This window comes from Aphis gossypii, chromosome 2, assembly GCF_020184175.1.
Source record: "Aphis gossypii isolate Hap1 chromosome 2, ASM2018417v2, whole genome shotgun sequence".
Taxonomy (NCBI): domain Eukaryota; kingdom Metazoa; phylum Arthropoda; class Insecta; order Hemiptera; family Aphididae; genus Aphis; species Aphis gossypii.
This window is the reverse complement of record NC_065531.1, coordinates 49,512,498-49,535,758: the sequence shown is the minus strand read 5'-3', so window position 1 is coordinate 49,535,758 and position 23,261 is coordinate 49,512,498. Positions and strand designations below refer to the sequence as shown.

The 23,261-nt window shown below is 29.6% G+C and overlaps 1 protein-coding gene across 3 annotated transcripts in view; it reads right to left on the bottom strand.

Moving 5' to 3' along the window:
• Positions 1-23,261, bottom strand: part of LOC114119271 (putative polypeptide N-acetylgalactosaminyltransferase 9) — a 120,112-nt gene that overhangs the window by 1,052 nt on the left and 95,799 nt on the right. The window contains exons 6-11 of one of the 3 annotated variants that reach the window (XM_027980779.2): positions 13,945-14,090; positions 7,156-7,338; positions 6,421-6,606; positions 4,943-5,071; positions 3,773-3,883; positions 616-744 (exon numbers count right to left, since the gene is read on the bottom strand). In XM_027980779.2, coding sequence (XP_027836580.2) covers positions 616-744; positions 3,773-3,883; positions 4,943-5,071; positions 6,421-6,606; positions 7,156-7,338; positions 13,945-14,090 — 884 coding nt within the window. Of the gene's footprint in view, positions 1-615; positions 745-3,214; positions 3,311-3,772; positions 3,884-4,942; positions 5,072-6,420; positions 6,607-7,155; positions 7,339-13,944; positions 14,091-23,261 lie in introns of all 3 variants that reach the window. The other 2 variants (XM_027980778.2, XM_027980780.2) reach the window with 2 other exon arrangements.

Below are 23,261 nucleotides of genomic sequence, written 5' to 3'. Positions count from 1 at the left end.
AACATGTACTAGTTTTATAAAATAACTTTGTGTTTCATTTTTTTTTTATTGTATGTACAAAAAGTCAAACTCTTTATTATTCGAGTACCTTTGTTTTCAACAATGATAAATATAAATTATATTTGTATGAAAAAAATGAATTTTGTTACAAATACAACGAAGTAGTGCATTTTATACACACCCCTAAAAGACAACGGTTACTTATAAGTTTATAACACTACTGGTAAAAATAATACTATAGATGTTTGATCAATTGTCAGCCTTTATTATTATTTTTTTTTTTACACATTTTTATATATTCACCTACTTTCAACCTACCAACTACTTTTTTTACGTTATTGAATAATTATTAATCCATTAACCATACAAAAGAAATTTCACTGAATTGTTGTACTCATCAAGAAAATGTTGTCATATTATTGATTAAATTGAACGAATTTCAGTCCATATAATATACTCTAAAAGCCATAAAGAATGACATAAGAAACACTTTCTTTCTGATATAAATATTATAATATATTCAATAATATTCAAAATATAATTTAAATTCGTAGATACTGCAGTAAATTATAAGGAACGTTGTACCTATTTAGAAAATTGTTCATCAATACTCACTTTATGGTCGTAGTTCCAATATTGGTTGCCCTTAGACCCGTGACACGGATATAAGATTACGTCGCTGCCAGCGTAGTCCAAGCACGACTCGTCCCTCCTGATCTCGCCGATTTTACTGAGCATCCAGTACTAAAGGTATTTAGCATATAATACGAAATTAGTATAATTAGTCAAGTTTCGCGGGAGGCAAAGAGGACATTATTTAAATGAAAAGGTCGGCCGAGTACGGTTAAACCAACATCCAAGGAAAATTTTTTTTTTCAGACAAATATAATTACTCATACTTAATATGTATATTTATAGTATACACATTACACATATACACACGCGTCAATTTTATATAAATATATAATTTTTGCGTGTGTACGTTAGTATAAAGTTAAATATAAGTAAACAGGAGGAAGATGATAATAATATTATGAGGAACGTGCATGCATTTGTGTATTAGTCAAATATTATAATAGCTTTTAAAATTACTGTATTTCTTCGTAAAACATTAATTTTGTACCTAAGAACCATGAGTTAATTGTTCTATGTACAATCGTCGGATCGCATGCATACGCGCTCGTGCAGTGCAGTTTGCCAAACGCATTACCTACAAAAAGCTACTGTTTCTACCTTATCTAATAAGAATTATAATACTAATTTGAATACGAAGATAACTGTACACTTTATTACCATTGAATTATTTTAAATCATAATTTATCATGAATTCTCAATTTCCTGTTTTTTTTTTTTTTTTTTTTTTTTATAGTAATTTAATTTAAACTCATTTTTTAATTTGTTAAATATATTTAATACCATATTTCCAATTAAATGAATTTTTTCATATTATTCAATGAGTTTTAAATAGCAATACAAACTTCTTATTTTCAAACGAAAACCAACTTCTTTTACTTTAAATTATGCAGAAAATGTTTTTATAATGTTGATATAATCAACATTAAAATTTGAACGAGTTGGTTCTGAGTTATAATGTATATTGGTACTAACGATACTATTTCTTAAAAATAGTTTTTAAAATATTATTAATTAAATGTAATATTGTATCAAAAATACTCAGACCATATTTATAAATTATAAAATGTCGATCAATCAATAATAATTACATATAATTACATAAAGTTAAATTATTAGACAACTACTCGTTTGAATTTTTATTTAAATTTAATATAACAATTTACCTACTTAAGAATTTATAGAAAAAACTATCGATCATTATTGAAAAAAAAGTTTTTATATGAAATAATGATCGTCAGATTTTGAGTGAAAAACGAATTTGGAGTGACTTTTTAGGTAGGTATAAGTATTTGTATATTAAATTATGATAGCATTTTAACAATAAAATGCTATCTATAAGCATCTAATATAATCTTACACCTGTACCTTTCATAGAAATGGTTAATACAAACTACAATGAATACATTGAAATCATCTACGATCATTGATTGCCATGCGTGAACATAAAAACATTATCATCTACGAGTATGTTATCATTGCGTCATCGTCAAATGGCGCAATTGCCACCCTCTTTCATTAAAAATCCAACGACTTTTGTGAAAAATGCTCTTACAACTTTAGTGCCAGTACATAATAAGATATGATCGTGTTAGGGCCGTGTTTGGGATGGGTCGGAAGTACGAGTGAATGGAGAAAAAAAAAGCAAACAATTAATAACACCACTAAGTTGGAAAAAACACGAACAAAACGACAGCGAGCGCATACACGATTGTAGTTTTGTTTAAAACAAGAACCCTTTCTCAGTTTAATTTTTTTTACTATAGAATATTTATTAACATATTTTTAAGTTAATAAAAAACCACAAGTCACTCATTTTTTGTTATTTTTAATTATAGCTCATATAAATATACAAACGTCAATTAATATTCTCTGCTTATATTTTTTGTCGTGTACAATATTTTCATGAGAAGATATTGTCTAGTGAACAAGTTTACTTCAATTTTTTATTAAAAAAAACCAAGTTAAAAAATATTATAATATCAATGAGAAGAAAAAATAAAAAATAAATATTTTGTTTCAAAAAAAAAAATTAAGAAGTAAAAATTCTCATTTTAAAATAAATATAAGCTTTTAATACCATTGCATCAATAGTTTTAGTTTCATCTAGCTTTTAATCTTTCTAAAATGAGTAAACAGTGTAAAAAACAAATATATTTTATACGTTAACTTCAATCTTAAAAAATATGGAAAGTAGCTGTCAATGTATAATAATATTTATACAGGTATATATTATTATATAATATACTAGCGAATAGTTTCGATGCGTTTTGATACCAAATCGTAACAAGAGTAGAAAAGCACGCGAGTTTAATCCGAATTTTTTTTGAAAAATGGTATATAAACATATTTTTATAAAATGCACTGCACACGCTCAGACACTGCGTGATGGGATTTTATTTTTCGCTCTCTAACTAGAAGCTTTATTTTTTTTCGGATTACCGGCACCAATAGCTGATGTTATGCGAAAATGTTTTAGCATAATATTTATATGCAAACTACGCTTAACAAATCGTTAATCGATCTAATCGGTATTTATAATATGTTTCAATATACCGAGAGTGTATGGTTTTTTTTTTACCTGATTGCCACCTTGTTGGTGGCACTGCCACAAATTGACGGGCTTGTTGGCATCGCCTTTCGAGTCTACGCACATATTCGACACAATGTTTTTTATCTAAAATGTGGGGTTAAAAAATAAAAATAAAATAAAACAAAACAATTAATGAATACAAACAAAATAGAAATGAAAGAACGAGTAACTTCACGTTCGGACCAGGCGAGAATGTCGTGTGTTGTAAGTATACATAAGTTTAGTTATAGTTATAGGTTAAAGTCATTACTCATTAAACTATATAATATATATATGTATTAAGGTATAATTTGTGCGCTTATATACTATACAATTTTTTACTACGCATGCACAGTGTACAGGATTCACCTAACGTTTATTCTGTTAAAAACAAAAATTGCATCATCATCACTACGAAACGAAAGTGTAAACAGGACGCGCAAAAGACAGGAAAATTTTAAGACAGGACGTGTTGATTCGTATTGTACCGGCTCGACCTCGACAATCCTGTATGCAAAATTGCAAAACAGGCCTCTTTGCCGATACGAGAGGTAACATTATTCCCACCTGATTGCCACCCATTTTGTGACAGGGGTATAGTCCGGCCGGTTTGTTGAGGTCGGTTTTTCTGGCCGGTGAGTCCAGACAAGTTTTGTTGCCGTATCCTAAATTGCGCACCTGATTCCCAATACACAAATTTAAATACAATATACGTTTAAAATATTACACACAATTAATATAGATTATACTATAATATACTAGACACGTATCAATGATGTTAAATAACAGCAAGCTGTTTTATTATCTAGAAAACTGTTGTCGATGTATAATTTTAAAATAATTTAACGGAATTTACGAAATTATAACGTTTAAAATAAATATGGTAAATTAATAATCGTATAGGAATTATTATTATAGTATTCTGTTTTTAACTTTTTAATTTAATATAGTGATAATAATCATATTTAATCGTTGCAGTTGGTTAAACAAATGTTATTTTACTGACTAATGATTTACAACAATATATTCTATTATTAGGTCGGTAATTATTTAAAGTAGAGAGTAATTAATTTATTAATATTTTCAACGTTTATTTAAAGAGAGACTATTTTCACGTAAAACAATTTAATTGCATAAATTTGTTTCAAAATATTTGTATAACATTCGATATGGTCTGTAGGGATTCGTTTGTGTTCTGTTTGTTATATTAAACCGTTAAACACGGCTAGGTATGTGAAGCATAAAAACGTTGAATAAAAATGATAGTCGGATATAAGTAATTCGATGTTTGAAAACGTACTTACTGAAGGATAAAAAATATTGTTATTCCTGCTATTCGTATACAAAATACGAGTAGATTGTGATGGGCTTGAATTATTTGTAAATATTATATCATTTCGTTTTTGTATGTCCGATATCATTATGTTAAATAAACACGAAATTAATGAAAAATAAATGTGGTCGGAACAAAAGTTTAAAAATGTGTTATCTGATGAACAGAAATTCACTTAGAAAAGAACTGGACAGTAATTGTTTTCTGTGGGTCCATAAAATGAGACACATACGAAATAGTATTTTCCAATCAAAGAAAATAAGAAAATATTACTGGGGTCTAAGAAGTTTGTAGGATAAACTTATTTCCCTAAAAACTTTTATGTGCGCATGAGAGATGATGACTGTGACCTAAGTATATATTCCCATTTTCCTAGTCTCGAACACGATGTATGTTTTTTTTACCTCTCCAGACGCTACAGCGTCGCCTGGTATGAAAAGTTCTGGGTATATGTTCTCCAAATACCATTTGAACGACTTGCACTTCAACTTCCTTCTAAGTTCTTTGCGAGACGTTATGTCACCGTAATCACCCTGTGTCAAATAAAATCATATCTTTAATAAAATATAAAAAACAGTAAAATATACATTTGCAGTTAATATTATGTATGATTTATTAATTGTTATAAGTTCATTGAACGTCTTTATTTCCAATGTCAATTTAATAAGAACACGTGTACATATAGCAGTTTTAGCGCGATCGCTTTTAAGATTATTTAATTACTCAAAATCAAACTTCGTGAATCTGGTTGTTTTATTGTTTAAAAAGATGAAGAAGTTGTATGAGTATTATAATGTTTAAAATGTTTATGTATATCGTCCTTTTCGAATACAGTTTAATGCACGGCCAATTAATATGTTTATGCTTTAGTCTTGAGTAAATAACTATTGTTGACTTATTTAAAGTTTAATCACGATAGAATATCACTCGGGCAGATTTCTTTAAGTTAACATTAAAAATAATATTATTGTAATCGACATACGTTACGTCAGATCAATGATGGACTAAACAACTAAAACTAAACGATGACAACGACTTTTTATCACCCAAGGGTTATTTCTTTTATTCCTAACATGATAATGTTATTTGGAAAATCCAATTTTATTTATTTTTCAATAATATTCAACACAGAGTTTTATTTTGATGTTAAAGAACAATATTATCATAGAAACAACTAAAACATATTATTCGATGTAAGATTTGTGAACCCAGGTATACTAAGCTATCTAGTTATACATCTAGGTAATTAGTTAATAACAATAACTTAATACATTTGAGAAGTTCTATGATTTTTATATTAAATTGTATGTATCATTAAACTTAGTTTAGCAACTTAAAGGGTTTTTACGTTTTTTTTTTTAATATTTTGCGAATTTTTGAGTACAAGTATGCACGTAAGTAGAGAATTGTGTTAATCGAATCGATTATTTTAATTATTTTTAACTCGAAAATAGAAAATGGTGAATAAAATAAGTGTTAAAGTGTATACTTAAATTTTGTAATTATCGTGTTAATGATACTATATAATACCTATTTATAGTAAAACGTTCATCTAAAATTTAAGGTTTTGAATCCATTTTTTAAACGAAATTTGTAGCTGTAAAGCTAAATTATTTTTTCAGCATCGATTGCTTTTACCTAAATATTAGAATATTAAAATATTAAACTTCGTAAAATTGACACTTCATTTCCATTAGATTTTTGACGTGAAATTATTTAAAAGACCTTTATAATATACATGTTTTTGTCAACAATTTAATAGACATGGAAATACCAAAAACATTTGCCAAGAAAAAATATAATATTCAGCAAATAAGGTATAAAATACTATACTAATTGTGAGTTAAACAAAAAAAACATTTATATTTGATGAATTTCTTACCAGATCGTTACCGATCCGTTCGTAATAGTACTTGGCGTAATCGTCCATCCACACTTCTGCTAGACGGATGGAGTTCTTCTTCAAAACGTTGACGCCCGTCCGCCACTTGTAAGGCGACCTCTTTCTGAATATATGACCGACGTGCGAACACGGCACTATCTCCAACGTACCACCACACATCCACGTCTGTGTCACATAAAAGTAATACACATTTGTAAGATAATTCGTACCATAATTTATTTATTTCATATTATATTATCTTGCAATAAAATAGCATGATGAATATAATTAATTACGAATTGTACTAATCACCACATAGCAAAATAATGTTTTCAAAACATTGATGAAGTATAAAAAAATAAAATGAAAATATTTTATTTTATTTGTCAAATTATTTTTAAATATTGTTCAAGCATACATTTTTACATTATTTAAGCTGACGTTTATTTTGATCACAGTAATACAGTCATACTTCAGTTCAAAGGAGGAATTTATGGGAAGGAGTGCGGCGAATAAAGAAAATATAGTGTATTTTCCAAGCACCACTTATGTTTTCCTCCCACAGAAATTAAATTAAAATAAAAAGAATTGCATTTTTAATATTAGTTTCTAAGAATAATTTAGGAATAATAAATTACGGTGTTTTTACTATTTTTTATACTCTCAAAGTCATCCGTGTGGCTAAGTTCATACTTGAGTACCTATCCAATTAAATGAAATGTTCTTTAAACATACCTTGAATGAAAGCTCTAAGTTTTCACCTCCCCAAATGTCGAAGCCACTATCATAAGTACCAAGTCGCTCGAAAAACTTTTTGTCGATGGCAAACAGGCCACCGGCCATGGTCGGTGACCACACAGGTTCAGCGGCGTTCTTGTGACGCTTTTTTTCTCTGTCTGGTACGACGTGCCAATTGAACTAGAAATAAATTTAAAAATTCAAATAAATTTTTCTTATCATAAAATATATTTTTTTACATATAATCGTTGAAATTTACAGTGGTTGAAAAATGTAAATATATCGTACTGTTATAATACGCATAACTGCATATAAGTAAAATTAAATTATTCATTGTATCTATGCCTACTAAATACGCTTATCTTATAACAAAAATTCACTAAAACAAAATAACACATTTTAATTTTTTTAATGATCTAATCAAATTTTGACTACTTTTCACAGTACGGTGTCGTATTGCACACACAATTAAAAAATAAATATATTCAAATATTCATTGCGCGTGGCCAAGTAACTGTGTATTTTATGAAATAATATGTAAAACTTATAGTACGCACGAGCGGACATTGTATGTGTGTGTGTGAGTATACACGAAATAAAATGTTGGACAAAAGCGTTGTCCCACACTATTTATAATGTGTCCATATAGAGGTAAAAAATAAAATGCTAAAAATATTAGGTTGTTTTCTTCTTACAATGTATAAGTTCATACAAGTGACGACAGTGGGTGGACATTAAATTTAGGTAGGTATAAATTATTAAATATAACAACGTTATAACTTGCAGGCTCGGACAAGGGATTAATTAATCATTCGTGTTATGTTATTATTAATAAATTCACTATAGTTAAAGTAGGTACCTACAAAATAAATCTTTAAAGTTGTTTCGGTGCATTTAAAAGTATATCATTTGATTCCGTGTATGTTGCTGATGTCTGGTTTTACAGTGTATTAAGTGTAATTTAATATGTTGTTGATATTTTAATATACTTGCAGATCGTCTGTTTGTCAGAACAAGGCATATAAATCTTATGCATGGAGGTTTGATTGCACATGGTACAAACGTATAACTTGTACATGTACGTACATTAATTATCGCAATGGTGGTTTTGAGACTCATGGTTTTTTTGTGACAGAAAAGATAACTTATTTTAATTTAATTTTATATTAAGAATGGCAAATATTGCTAACTCGGATTTTTTGGATAGACTGTTTGATGGTCAATACCCAGTACATTATATGTTAGCTAATAAAGCTTGATTAACAAGTAAAAATACCAATTTAAATACTTTATTATAAAATAAATATTTATGTTTAGGGCTAATATACAGTATCATAATCAGATTTAGTTTAAGTCCCAAAGAAAATGTTGTGTTTTCCGCATTCGTTATCCAGCGTACCAGTCAAATATTGAATAAAATAAAAAATAAGTAATAACGGATCGGAAAGATTTTTTTTTGAAAAATAAATTATCGATAACGTTAATTTATAAGGATTTTAAAACGTAATAATATGATACATAAAATAAAATATTTGAGAGGGTACGTTTATTTTAGAAATGTTATTATAATAATATTCCGAATTTAATGTATCACATGTTTAATAAGCCACTATTATACAAATAGCGACATGGGACCAACTAAACATTTTTGAACAGAGAAACTACCAAAATGCGCGCTCGTGAGTACCTGTTTGTGTGTATTTTAGCAAGATAAATAGAATCGTTCATTAAACGTTAAACTACAGTCATAAGCCCTGAAATTTCTGAAACTGTTGTAATAGTTGATTGTTTCACATACCTACGTTTTTCGAGCATTGCTGTTTTTTTTTACTAGTAGTTTTAAAATTTGCATAAACAATGATTAAATTGTTATTCAGTTTTTACCAACGCGAAAGTAAAATTATCAAGATTTTGTATTTTACTATTCAATATAGCACATGGTATATTTTGGACTGTTTAAATTAAAAAAAAAAAAGGTATCCACAAAACAAACACTACACTTACAAATTGCTTAACCTGCAAAATGCTGTTTTATTGAAATTCGGGTCATGACGAAACGACTTCATAACGAATCGAGATATTAATCATAATTTAAAATGTGTTTGCGAACACTCTGATCGGTCGAACACGCGGGATTTAAAACGTATTAATATAGTTTGCGCGACAAAACACCTAACGGAATATTGTTTATGAGTTATCATCATCGACCGTCGAAGAATATTGACTACGGAAATACTTTCGTGTCGTTATACGCAGACCGGATTTGTTTTCAAGGAAAATAAATTGCGTATTTTATTATCGTAGATAATAATATATACTATATACGTCGTCGATCTTATATTATATACGTAGTGGTGAGTCTGTGAAACTTATATACCTATATACGTATTACATATAAAGGTGGTACTCGCTTTGGTGAGGACAAATACACCGCCACAAAGGTAAAGTCCACGAGAAGAGACTCTATTATGTACACAATACATGCGCCTTTCCACAGACACACACAGACGCATACGCACGCCATTAAACGAGTTGTTGTAGACGTTCGTTCGTGTTTAATGGGACGAAACACGGGGCGATATTGTTTAGTGCGCCCACGATCACTTATATATTATACGTGGAGTAAGTAAAATCTATTGCCCGCGATCAATTTCCGACTTATCGGGCTGTACACCGTCGCCGTCATTAGCTATACCGGCAATTTGTCGGCTTTTGCGGAAAAATAAATTACACTCGAGTCATTCATCTCGAGTGTCGCGAAAGACGAAGAGGACAGGAGTTAAGCTACTTATATCACGTACACGCGGCGCATATATATATATATGTATATATGCAATATAAAGCAAATTATATTTTGTATTTAATATAATATAGATAGATGCTGCACGTATAAAATAATGATTACGTTGTCACACGTGTTTTACATAGAAATAATATATAATATATGTATACAGGATGATCCTGAAATAATATATTGGAGCATTAACAAATTGTAAATGGTGCAGATTGAATAAAATTATCGTATAATTTCACTAACCATAAATATGCACCTATATATAGTTGAGTTGTGAAATTAGCGTGACACTGTATATCACATTCGTGTGTATTAGGACCTTGGGAAAAGATTTGCACGAGAAGTTAGATCAATGTGCGATTTATCTGTTATATAAATTGTAGATCATGATACACACGTCAGTAACGATTTTCCAAAAAGAATCAATCACTATTATTATAATAATATAATAGGAGGATCTGCACTTACTCGAGTGCCGAACGTGAAATAGAATAAAATGCTGGGTTAGCAAATAATAACAATAACGATATCGTTACTGATCATATTTTTCCTACGATCTATCATGTATTCAGTATATTATTATACTTATAATAATATTAAATTCGTGCCCACTCGGTAATATATTATGCAATTTAAATCAAAATATTTTACTCGAAAAAACTAAACGTACAAAAATATTATATACTATACTTACACCGGCGACCGCGGTGAAAATTTTTTCATACTACCGCACTACACACGTCTCCGTGAAGAGTTGGGCAAAAATCTCAATAATTAACCGATGATTAAATTATACAAGGAACTATTCTTATTATTAACTATATTTATAACGAATTTAAAATAAATAAATATACATTTATTAAATTTGTCATTAACCATTATATGGGTGATAAAAAATAGTAATAATGTTAAATTTATTTGTTATAATTTATATTGAAAATAATTTAATTTTTACTTACGGAGTAAGGTTAATATAAGTATATAATATATAATAATATATATACAAATATAATAGAAAAATTATTTTACTAACTATTTTTTTTATCATCTATTATTTTATTTTATATATATATAAATACTATATTATTTTAATCCCTTAGTATTATCATATACAATTAATATTTGCTTCTTGAAATTTATCAATTTTAAATTTTAGTCACGTTTTTTTTTTTTTTACTTTTGCTTCAAAAAAAATATTATCTGTAGGCTTAACCGAAGTTGTATAGTTATATTCAATTAGTAAAAACTAGAATGAAGCCCACAAAAGATGTGTGGGGTTGTTGGAACGTACTTTGAAAAGTTTTTGGTGAAGTAATTCATACAGCACGACCAGCGGGCGCGAGTTCTACACGATCCGTCGAGTACATGTCATGTATTACACAGAACTTAAGAGCATTCTCTCGTTCGTGCATGGCACCAAAACTGACGGATGGCAATAAGACGAGTATTTCGTTATAACAAGGTACAATTTATTATAATTATCCAAGATAATAAATGTATATTACATTTTTTTCTTTCAGACAAACCATCATCTAGTGTTTCTATAAATATGTATTAAAAATAACATATACATGCGCGCGCTCACGTGTGTGTACTGTTTATATATGTATAGTGTATATTATATTATCAAATATATTGTGTGATCATACTGAATATTACAGAACATATAATATTTATTAGCTTTTAATTGTGGAATAATTGAAGTATATTTTACATTTTAATATGTATAAACCACGCATTTGTAATATTTTGTACAACCCTTCTGCGAATTCTAAAAAACCTCATAATATCAAACCTCACGAATACTTGTACAACGAAAGTAAAACATTTATGTAAATTGAAATATTATGTTTCACTAATTGAGTTAAAAAAAAAAAAAAAGAATAAAATTGGAATTAGTCGTCAATATCGTGTGTGATGTTTGTACTATACGAGCTTAAAAAATATGTGTACCTATGAAATATTATGATTTGAGTACCGGTAGGTCGACTAATGGTGATTAATCGTTTGAATTCATACATTGCACAGTTGGCAAATAAGTGATAAAAGTGCAATCCGCCTTAGGCTCATTAAATATTGCTATCACGTTTCTAGTGTTTTTGTATCATATAAAAGTATAATCATAATTTTTATTTTAATACGTTTTGTAATAAAGTATTTAATGTCGTATAATAAAATATTATACACCAAATAGTAGGTATAACATCTTATCTTGAAGTGAACTTTTGATAAAAAAATATTACTAAATTTCCAAATTGAAACACCGTATCATCGTAATTTGTATATTGAAATGTATAAGAATAAAACACAGAACCTGTTTTAATAAGTTACAACCGTTATAAGGTACCAAAAAAATGAACCTAATATGTGATAATAAAAATTTTATCTCGAAAGCATGTATTGAGTACATCAATGCAGATTGTCAAACGATTAAATTATTTCAATATATTTATATATTTGTTTATACTAGGCACTTTTTTAATGTATACAACTATACAGGTAGTGTATACGTAACAAGTTTAACGATATTTAACGAATTGATGCAATTTTAAACAGAAAATTCCACAAATGTTTTAATCGCACAAACAATTAACGTTGAAAGTTATATTTACCATCCATCGTATATTGGCGTATTTTAAACAACGTATCGCTAAATGATAAATATACCATTCATATTTCTTGTGAAATATTTTCTGGAAAATAATTCAGTTGTAGTTTTAAAATTATTCCGAATAATAAAGGTTTTTGTACATTTAATGGAAAAAAAAGTTTGAAAATATGATAATTTTTAACATGGAAATTCATCTATCTAACATATAATATGACATATATTATTATACAAAAGATAATGTTACACAATATGCTTAACTTTGTAAAACTTTAAAAATGTCATACTTTTTATATACATGAATTATTTTTAATTATAACCGGTGGTTATAATTAATATGTACTGGGAATTGTGCTTTTAGAATATAAAATAAAATGCTAATCTGTATTGTATAATGTTTATACAAAGTAAATAGATGATAATAATTTATTATATAAAAATAATTTTTAAATTGATTTATGCGATTATAAATTAATTAAAATATATACCACACACATAATAAAGAGATGACTAATAAGTATTTTAAATTTTAATTTGAGTAATAAATTTTGAGTTTAAAACTCGATTATATAATTAGAGTATTTAGTTTTGGAATTTCGTATTCACCTGATTTGAGTATGAAAAACCGGTTTTGAGAAATATTTATACCATGTTCAGTAATTTATATCTATTTACATAATATCTATTTAAAAGTACCACAGAAAATGTGATTTTTTTTAAATATATTTAAATAATGATATATTCAAAATAATTATTTAATCTTAAATTTTTTTATGTCTTATATGTGCTTGTGTATATTTTTATTTTATAGTGCATTTGGATGTAGTGTAGTCATTGATCGAGGGGGAAAAAAGAAAAACAGTAATTTTAGATAGTTTAGCTATGTCAAAAGAAGAAAAGGGATAATGAACATGTAAAAACATATGTATATAGTACTATATACATTCTCTGGATATATTATATTGTATACATAAGATATGGTTGTAAAGAAAAACCGTAATAGAGATAAACTTGGGAGGAAGCTGAGTGGGTAGTAAAAAAGAAGATTGAGATATATGTGTATTATATGTTATGTGTTAAACGGAGACTACAGTTTGCTGCGTGTGAGTGTATGAATATGACAAGATAAAGAACTTGTGGATTTCGAGTATTAATATGATAAAAACGATCGTTTTACATTTTTTTTATCCTAGATTAATAATTTGTGTGTTGTACTTATTGAGACAGAAAAACAACAAAAGAAATTCTAATTTATGTTTACTTGGACGAAAATATTTTTTAATCAGTGTAATAAAATCAGTTTAAACAACAAACATGAACATTATATACTTGGACGGTGCAGTATATAGACAAAATTCCAATTGGTAAGAAAAAAAATACTAACCACAAGCTTCCAACTAAAACCGCCAACACTTATTGGTTCATTATGGAAACGGTAACGGAACGTTTTGTCGTCGATCGAGTCAATCACGGGACACACTACGGTAGTCGAATTCCTGGTGATTCGGTCCAGCAGCGGTTCTAGCCATCCTGATGATTAACAATATTATTTAAAACCGAAAACAATATTCGCTTAAGTCTCACACACAAATCGACACGAGCGTAGTTTTTTGTTTAAAGTTTGAAAAAGGACCACGTCATATACCACTCGTGTCGTTATTAATTACATACGTTGGCGTATGCAATTTTCAAAAATTTTTCCCTTTGTCATTTGCCACCTGCGCTGAAGCGTGTAACCAATTTCTAGTATACACTAATGATCATAAAAAATGCAATGCAGATGTGCCGTGTTATAATAAATTCAGTAGCAGACATAGTGTGTATAAATATAGTAAACATAGGAAAACGCGAAACGAAGGGATGATGTTAAAAAAATACGTTTTACGACCAACGCCGTTTGAATGGAATTAGCTTTACCATTGTTAGAAGAATTAGATGGTTGGTTAAACAATTACGGTTGTAATAACGTAATAAAAAAAATTAGGCCGGTTAACTGATTTAAGAGAAATGGTAAAATTCACGTTAGTATATAAAAATTAAAAAAAAATTTTCACACAATACCCAACAGTGGTTAGTAGTTTTATACCAGGTATATATTTAAATACGCTTATACGAACCGTTAAAAAAACACACACACACACACACACACACACACATATACAAGCAAAAACCGGAATTTGGATCGTTGACGATTTCGAACCATGTACGCAGTAAACGGTATAATACTATTAATATATTGCAGTTTATTAATATTAAGTACATTACTGCAGTGTAGTTCTCGTTTTCGGACGATTTTACACGATAAACCGGAGCGCGTATATACGAGGGATGCGTATATCACATCATTGTAATAGCGCCAATGGCGGTCGTGATTTATGGACACGGTTAAAAACAGATTGTGATTTTCTCGCGGCACGGCGACACGTTGTGCGCATCATGTCATAATATTATGTAGTGTACCCAGGGAAGTTATACCGGGGAGACGATTGTGGAGCGTGAGTGAATTATTGCAATAGCGGTGGAAGACTCGCCCGGAAATGACCGGTCGTCGCGAAAAAATAATAATATAGGCTTGGTGCGTGTAACAAAAATGTGCTAGCGATCGAAAAGCAAGCGAAAACGATTGCTTAAACACACATCAAAGAAATGAAAAAATAAAATTATAACTCGTATCGTAGAGAAGTCGTGTTGTTTGGGGGTGGGATACAACTGAAAATATATTTTTTTGGAATTTTAAAGTTCAGTTATTTAACGACGAGTAGGTACCTAAAATAATATTATAATCGTGTAACAAAGTAAATTAAATTTAAAAAAGAAAAACGTCTTATATTAAAATAAACAGTTTATACGCTAACCTGCAACTCAGCAGGTACTATATAGACGTTCCTCCGTCACTGGACAACATTATTATAATAATAACATAATTATTACGAATTACGATAATAATATTAGGATGACATCCACAGACCACAAAATTATTCTATTGTCACAGCGATCTGGTCGCGAGGCACCTGTTATACATATATGTAATGTAGATATAATAATATAACATATTTAACATTCATACATAATATGTAATATTATGTGCATTGCACTGTATACGTTTGTCGGTAATTTCTCATCCTCAGCCAGTCGATTCGCCCACAGTACACGACACATCGTGACGGTCGGAACGCACACTATCATATCATAATAACATACATTATTATTATATTGTACATTTGAAAACGCGCGTGCCATTCCGTCTCGACGGTTTAAATATTATATTAATATCAGTCACACGAGCATACGTCAATAACCGTTTTCTTCGTAACGTCATATATACGAGCGAGTAATAACACCACATTCACCATATACTGTGTGTACATAGTGATAATAATAATACCTAGAATTAATGCATATTATATATATATCGCTGGAAACGAGAGGGGGGGACCTAGGAAGGGCAAGAACTCGGTGCCCCAAAGCGCTATAGTATATACTTCTCATCGGAGCACATACGAATCCAAAATCGATATTTAGGAAAGAGGTTTTATTTAGATATTTAGACGATACGTTCATTTTGTTGTTTTGTGTTGGTCGCCGGTGAGATTTTTTCTTTCGAAATATTATCGTACAGTTGTACTTTTATAATATGTTATTACAGTATAATATTGTATACATCGCGGAAGAAGCTTGCCCGTAAACGTAATTTCGATAAAATCATTGTAATAAATATATGGTACCTATATGATTTTAAATCGAGTAGTGCAGACGTCCGGTCACGTATGTCGTATAGATTAATATATATATAAGACTGTAGACTCGTACGACTTTTTGAGGAAAACACTGCATAAATACATAGGTAATATATTTCATCGTCGGACCCAAAACTATGGCGAACGATCCATACGATGATGACGATTTTATTATACGGAACTACTACACCGAGTGCCCTGCTGAACGGTGTAGCGGGCAAGTGTAGACGAGACGTCTCGCATCGTCGTCGTGTCGAAAATCGTCTTTTCGGGTCGCTCTACACACAATGATACAAAATCCGGTGACCTTGCACCGAACGGAGATTAAATAATATATTATATTAACTATCCGCTTCCGCGGAAGGCGTTTGACGTGCAGCGTTCGCCGAAAATATTAAAACACAAACGCGCACGGTATAATATTATACGTATATACATATTATAGTCGGTTTACACGATAAACACACGAGTCGTCGCTCATCCTTTGTGTTATACTCATAAAACTTAACGACCGTAAAAATGCACACGAGCGTCAAACGAAATATTGTTATGCGATTTTTGTGATCTCCATACATACGCACACATACACTATATATAACGGTATTATCTGCAACATAACACGACGCGATGTAATATTATGTATATACCTCTGTAAAAGTGTTATCCTTGTGCAGGCCGGCAGTGCTCTTGGCCGATTTAACATAATATTAAACTATTGTCGGGCTAAGGCCGACGGCAGCGAAGACCTGAGGCTGCAGACGGCTGTGGCCCGCGTTGTTAGAGTAGTAATATAAATGTACGTCGTACACGCTATCGCGTTATACTTTTCCTCGTGCAGAGCGTACACGCATAAACATATAATAGGTATGTAATAATACCATCGTATAAACACAATTGTTTTCCCTACTCCGTCGACCGTTTCACGACCTGCAGTTCATACGGCGCTGTTCCGAGGGTATACGTGGACCTGATCTCATACCGGAGGAGAGTTTTCGAAAGCGACGATGTCGCATATTTTATTCAAGTGCACAAAACGCGCGCACACGGATATCACAACAAGTCATAATAATAGCGAATTGGAATCCGACTATGTAATGCACACTAACGCTACATCATTATAATATTATACATATGCCCACGTGATATTCTTTTCGCAAAAATTCGCGAAATTAAAACTTTTATTGCGCGCTCGCTGGAATTGCTGCATAGTTTTTATACCGAACGGCTGCTACGCGCAAACAGTATATTATGATTTATAATATTGCGCGGACGTATAACGGTCTCACACGGAGCGAGGGCGTACATTATCATTACTATACGTATATGAATATTATACATTAGTACATTTCTATTATGCACGTGTATATACATGAAATAGTCATCCAGGTCAGGTGTCACTCAGCCCTTCACAATAAAATACACTTCCGGTACGCCACCTCCACTGTCATTCATACACGGCGACGTCAATATAATATTATATTATTCTAAGCACGTTCCGAAGAATAGTGATTATATATTTTGCTGCAGTTATTACCTAACCGCATTTATATTGCGTTTCTGATGCATCATAATATACACCGTAGCGTATACGCGTATGTAATTGCGTTTTAATTAGAGACGTGCGATCACTTATTAGCGTCCATATTGTTCAAAATTTTCTCCGTTGTCACTGGATACGATTTGATAAATTATGACCCCTCTAAATTGTAGAGGGTGATTCATACTCGTTAATGAAGGAAGGGTGCATACTATTTGCGAGATTTTTTCTTCCCGAATATAGTTTCACAAGTCGTCACGTAACACCGATAACTCATGTAGTCCGCTCAAATCAAAACAAGTTTTTGATTGTCGATTTTGTTTTGGCAATACATAACAAACACCAATTATGTTAGTATAAAAATTAGTGAGTTTTGGAATACGAAATGAACACGAGTTAACATGATCGATGTTTTGATAGATATTCGAGATTTAAAATGGGAGCTTTAATCACGTCATACATAATACACTGACGCTGGTTGTCGATGATCACATTAAATATAATATATGCATTATGCAATGGAATTAGACGATCGTGAGAAATAACATAATATTGGAATTTCGATAAATGTTTTGTCTCGACAGCTGAAATCGTTAAGAAACGTTATGAAAATAAAAACTCGTTTTTCTTCCAGTAACCTGTCGTCGGCATCGTCGTAAGCATTATAATTTTTTATACAATTTTTTATTATTCCATCGTCGTCAAAAACCCAGTGATTGAACGTTTTGCGGAACGTTCCGCATTGACAAGGTCGAAGTCGTAAAAATTCTAAAAGAAGAAACAAATATATATATCCTTATAAGTACATAAAAAATATCGCCTCAGGGGGAATTGTGTCGTATATATAGCCACGGCATCACGTACAGGTCGTCAAGCGACGATGCGAAAAATCCCTGCGGTCGATCCTACACAGCTCGTCCGCGTTGCGTCGTCTTGCGGGCCCGATATAAAGTTCATTACGGTCCAGCGGATCTACGCGGCAGGTATAAAATATATATTTACAGCGGACGAGAAGATATCTGTGAGCGTCTATATATATGTATAAAATATGGCTCCGGAGGATTTCAACTGGTCTTGTCGTTATTCCATATATATATATATATACGTATGCGATTAGAACCCTGAGCCGAATAACTGACGGTTGTTTATTGGCGAAACGAGACGATTTCCAATGTCTGTTTTTATTGTACCCCATACCATGGCCTCAGCCACGGCTTATATTTTTATCATCTATCCGACCCCAGTCGCAGTGTTGCGTGTTTAATGGATCGTGTGATTTTTATACGTAGAAAGGTCGTCGCGTTAGACTATAATATTTAATATTATGATATTATTATTATTATATTATTATCATTATCGTGGACCGCAAACGATCGACGAATAATCGCACTAAGACTCGAGCATTGGCCCCATAATAGGTCTGAGACACAAAAAATCTTGACTATAGCAAACGCGACAAAGTAATTTGTTTTCATATAAAAATGATTTCGATTCATCTCCTGACAGTTACTCTAATGGATTCTGTTATATAGTCGTACCACCGTTACCGTGTCTGAATAAGATAACGTCAGACGAGTACACATTTTTTCAGGAATTTCGAGAACGATTTAAAGATAGAGAGGGAGATTCAAAATAATTTTAACATATTAAAACGAAATGCCATTATATAATTATGTATACGAGTTTCAGCTTAAGTAATAATTATTAACCAGTACACAAACAGCTTGCACCTTAAAAAGCCTGTTTATGTGTTCCTTAGACCTATCAATCATATTTTTCATATACAATTTTTATAATTTTATATTGTACGTGTATATTAATACATATAATATATAAAAAATATATCATCTAAGTTGAAACTAAAGAACCCGAAAAGATTCAAAGTTATTAAAATAAATTAGTTAATAATGGATAACGGTTTTGTACTTACAAATTGATTTCAAGTAGACTATTCATATATAGTATCTAATTTTTATTTACACATTAATTCATAATCATGTGTAGTAATAATTATAAGTCAAACATGAACTTTATGCTACCTTAGATTTTTAAGAGTGTGAATTTGTTAATAAAAATTTTCATTATTATTTATTACTTAAAAAATCATAATTATTATTTCCCTTTGACAAAAATACAACTATATACTTAAAATGTATTGTATCTGGTTTATTTATATATATTGTACCAGCCATTTGCTAAAAACCCACAATAACGTGTGCTCACTGCACCGTGGTTAAACTCAAAGGTATGTTCATTATACTATAAAACATCAGTTCAAGAATTTTGTAAATATTAAATACTAAGTAAATAAATAAGAAATAATGCATTATTATTATTATTATCATCATTATTATTTTTTGTATAAAATGTTAATAACGATTGTGTAGGATAGTGCATTTTAAATATTAATATTCTATTGCTATATAGGTAGTATTAATACAGAATGGAGAACGTTGAAATCAATTGAGGATCTATGTTACTATTTTCAAAGTTGATAAAAGTAAGTTAATATTATGAATGGGAAATAAAAGGAAATTAATGTATTAAAATCAGAATCAGCGTGTAGAACATGTAGAATAGTATTGTATCAGATAAAATCAAGGTGATTAAAAAAAAGAAGAAGAAGGATCTGGCATAAATAATACATATAAATATATAATACGACGTTATTATTAAAACATAAATTAAAATTTAGGTTTTTAAGATTCTGCACTAAATTGTGAGTTGTTTCATTTTTAATAAATTACTCGTAGACATCAAAACCATGAAATTATGTTCAGTGTTAATTGATCAATTCAGTAGTTTTTAGGTAAAGTTAGGTTAGGTTAGATTATTACAAAACAAATGTAGTCATAAACATTTAGATAAAAATGCGACTTGTATTAAGTATTGAAAAAAAATAAAAAAAAAAATTTTATTAAAAACTATAAAACCAACTATTTTAGGAACTTTTCTTAAATTGAAAGAATTTGATGAAAAAATATTTCTTTTTAAATGCATAAACAAATGCAATAATAAAACATTATATTATAACCTAAACTCGGGGCGATAATGTGTTTTATTCTTATTTATCGTCATATTTTAGAACAATAAATTTACACTTTGAGGATAATTTTTGGTAATAAAATTAGATCTTGTTAGGTAATATAGAGAGTTAAAAGCGAAATTCTGTAGTTTATTGTAACTAAATCAACTATTTGTAATTTCAACTTAGATAAAATTAGATAATTAAGCAAAAAGTAATTTTAATTGCTAATTTAAAAATTAAAAATATTTATAATAAGTGCTTGTAAGTTTTCATCATTATGTTTTTTATTAAAGTCTACGTGTAATAACGTTTTCAAAATATTTAAAATATTTAATTTCAATTTTCTTTAATATTATATGTACTGAATAGCAAATTCCATGTTTTGATAATACCTTAAAATTATTGTTAATCCATTTAACTATAAAAATCTAAATGTAAAAATAACTGCGTTTTATTTTACACGATTTGTCACAAATAATAAAAAATAAATTATTGGATTTATTTAAAATATAAATAAGCTATTATTATTTGATATATAGCGATGAAGATATTTAAATTTATATTTTACTAAATTTACATAGCTGTAAACTAGGTACACATAAATTACACACACATACTGAGTGTCATCTTGGCATTAGTTCAAGATCAGATTTGAGAAAAAAAATTTTAAATATTTTTAGTTGTGAGTTTCCAATGCTTCTTTTAAATAATGTTTCGTACAATAAATGTTGAGCTATTTGCGTTTTATTTTGGAAATTCGTTATTTACCTACTACATTTCTGTAGTATGTAATTTATAACATTTTAGGCAACAGCGAGAAAAAAAAGTGTCCTTCTACATTGTAAAATTAAAGAATTTAAATTACACGTTTGTTATAGCCAGTTAGTAAAGTATTTATTTGGCGTTTAAATAATTTAAATTAACGTAAATTAGTTTTAAAAAACGTACCTACAGTATTATTCATGATCTGGTACACATTAAGTAGATGTCCAGAGTCTAATGGACTTAAAGTTGTAGGCGAACGTCGTTTTTATTATTTATACTTTTAAAATATAGCAAGTGGAGGAGGGTTAAGTGAAAAATAAGAAAGAAAATTGCGAATAAACGATGGCTTTAATTACGATATTAACACGAGCACAAAGAGAGCGGTGTACACAAAACGAGTTGAAAATATTATATATTTTGCTCATGCGGTAGGTATTATATATATTGTGGGTGCATAATAATAATTAACATTAACGAGACAGCGAATTTTTAATTTCTATATTTCTTTTTTTTCGCTCTGAATTAAGCAAAGAGCATTTAAAACGGTCGTAAATGTTTTTTTTTTTATTTTATTTTGTTTTTTAGACCGTTAATAAAATCCACGACAAGAGTATAATATATAGGAATAAAGAAACGAACCATTGCGTACCGCGTCGGTATGGAAGCAAAACAATTCGAGTGTAAACTTCTGTGTTGACGTAGCTTTTCACCGTAGTAATATTCTCACGTTTTAACTAAGCGCATGTCTTGAGCGTATACTGCGATACCGAGTTTCCGTACCTACCTAATTGTTAAATCTTGTTCCGAGACTCAAATGGGTAAAACACAATGCAACCAAATGAAATGAAATCAAAACATTTACATTATAACTAAAATTAAATATTATTTTTTCGTATTTTTATTTAAAGAAATAACTCTTAACTACGAGGTCATTGTAAATTATCGTCAATATATATTATTATTATTGCGATCGGGACTGGTGAAAAACAGTCGTATAATCGGTTTATCATAGATTTAATGTTTGTTTTTTTTATATGTTGGCGGAAAAAAGAGTTGTGAATTTGTATTATATTAACACTATAATCACGGTAGAGAGTATACAAACAGTTTTTTTTTTTAATCAAAATGTTTTCTGTAATTTCCTATAAATGTAATATATTATACATGAACATAATAATTACGAACGATTAAAAAAAAAAAAAACACCCATTATAGATCATATAACTATAGTGATACAGTTGTCACAGGTATGTGAAAAACGGAGAAATACACAGCAGCAGATTTAAAAAAAAAAAAAAGAATGTTAACAAATACTATCCATACAATATTATATACATAATATTATGTATTTTTTTAATAAACTAAAACAAGCTACACCAACTGCAGTGGAATTTAATTGTCACTAGAAAAGTCTGGTATACATATTATATACATTATACATACTCCACCAGACATATATACGTAATATATACATTTTTATAATATATAAGTATACATAACATACGATATTATATATATATATATAAAATATACAAACGGGGTTTTAATTTCTACCACTTTCACACCCCGGTGCAGTCGTTTCGAGAACTCGGATCGTTATTATAAAAGCTCTAGGGATTGTTTAGACGAATGAG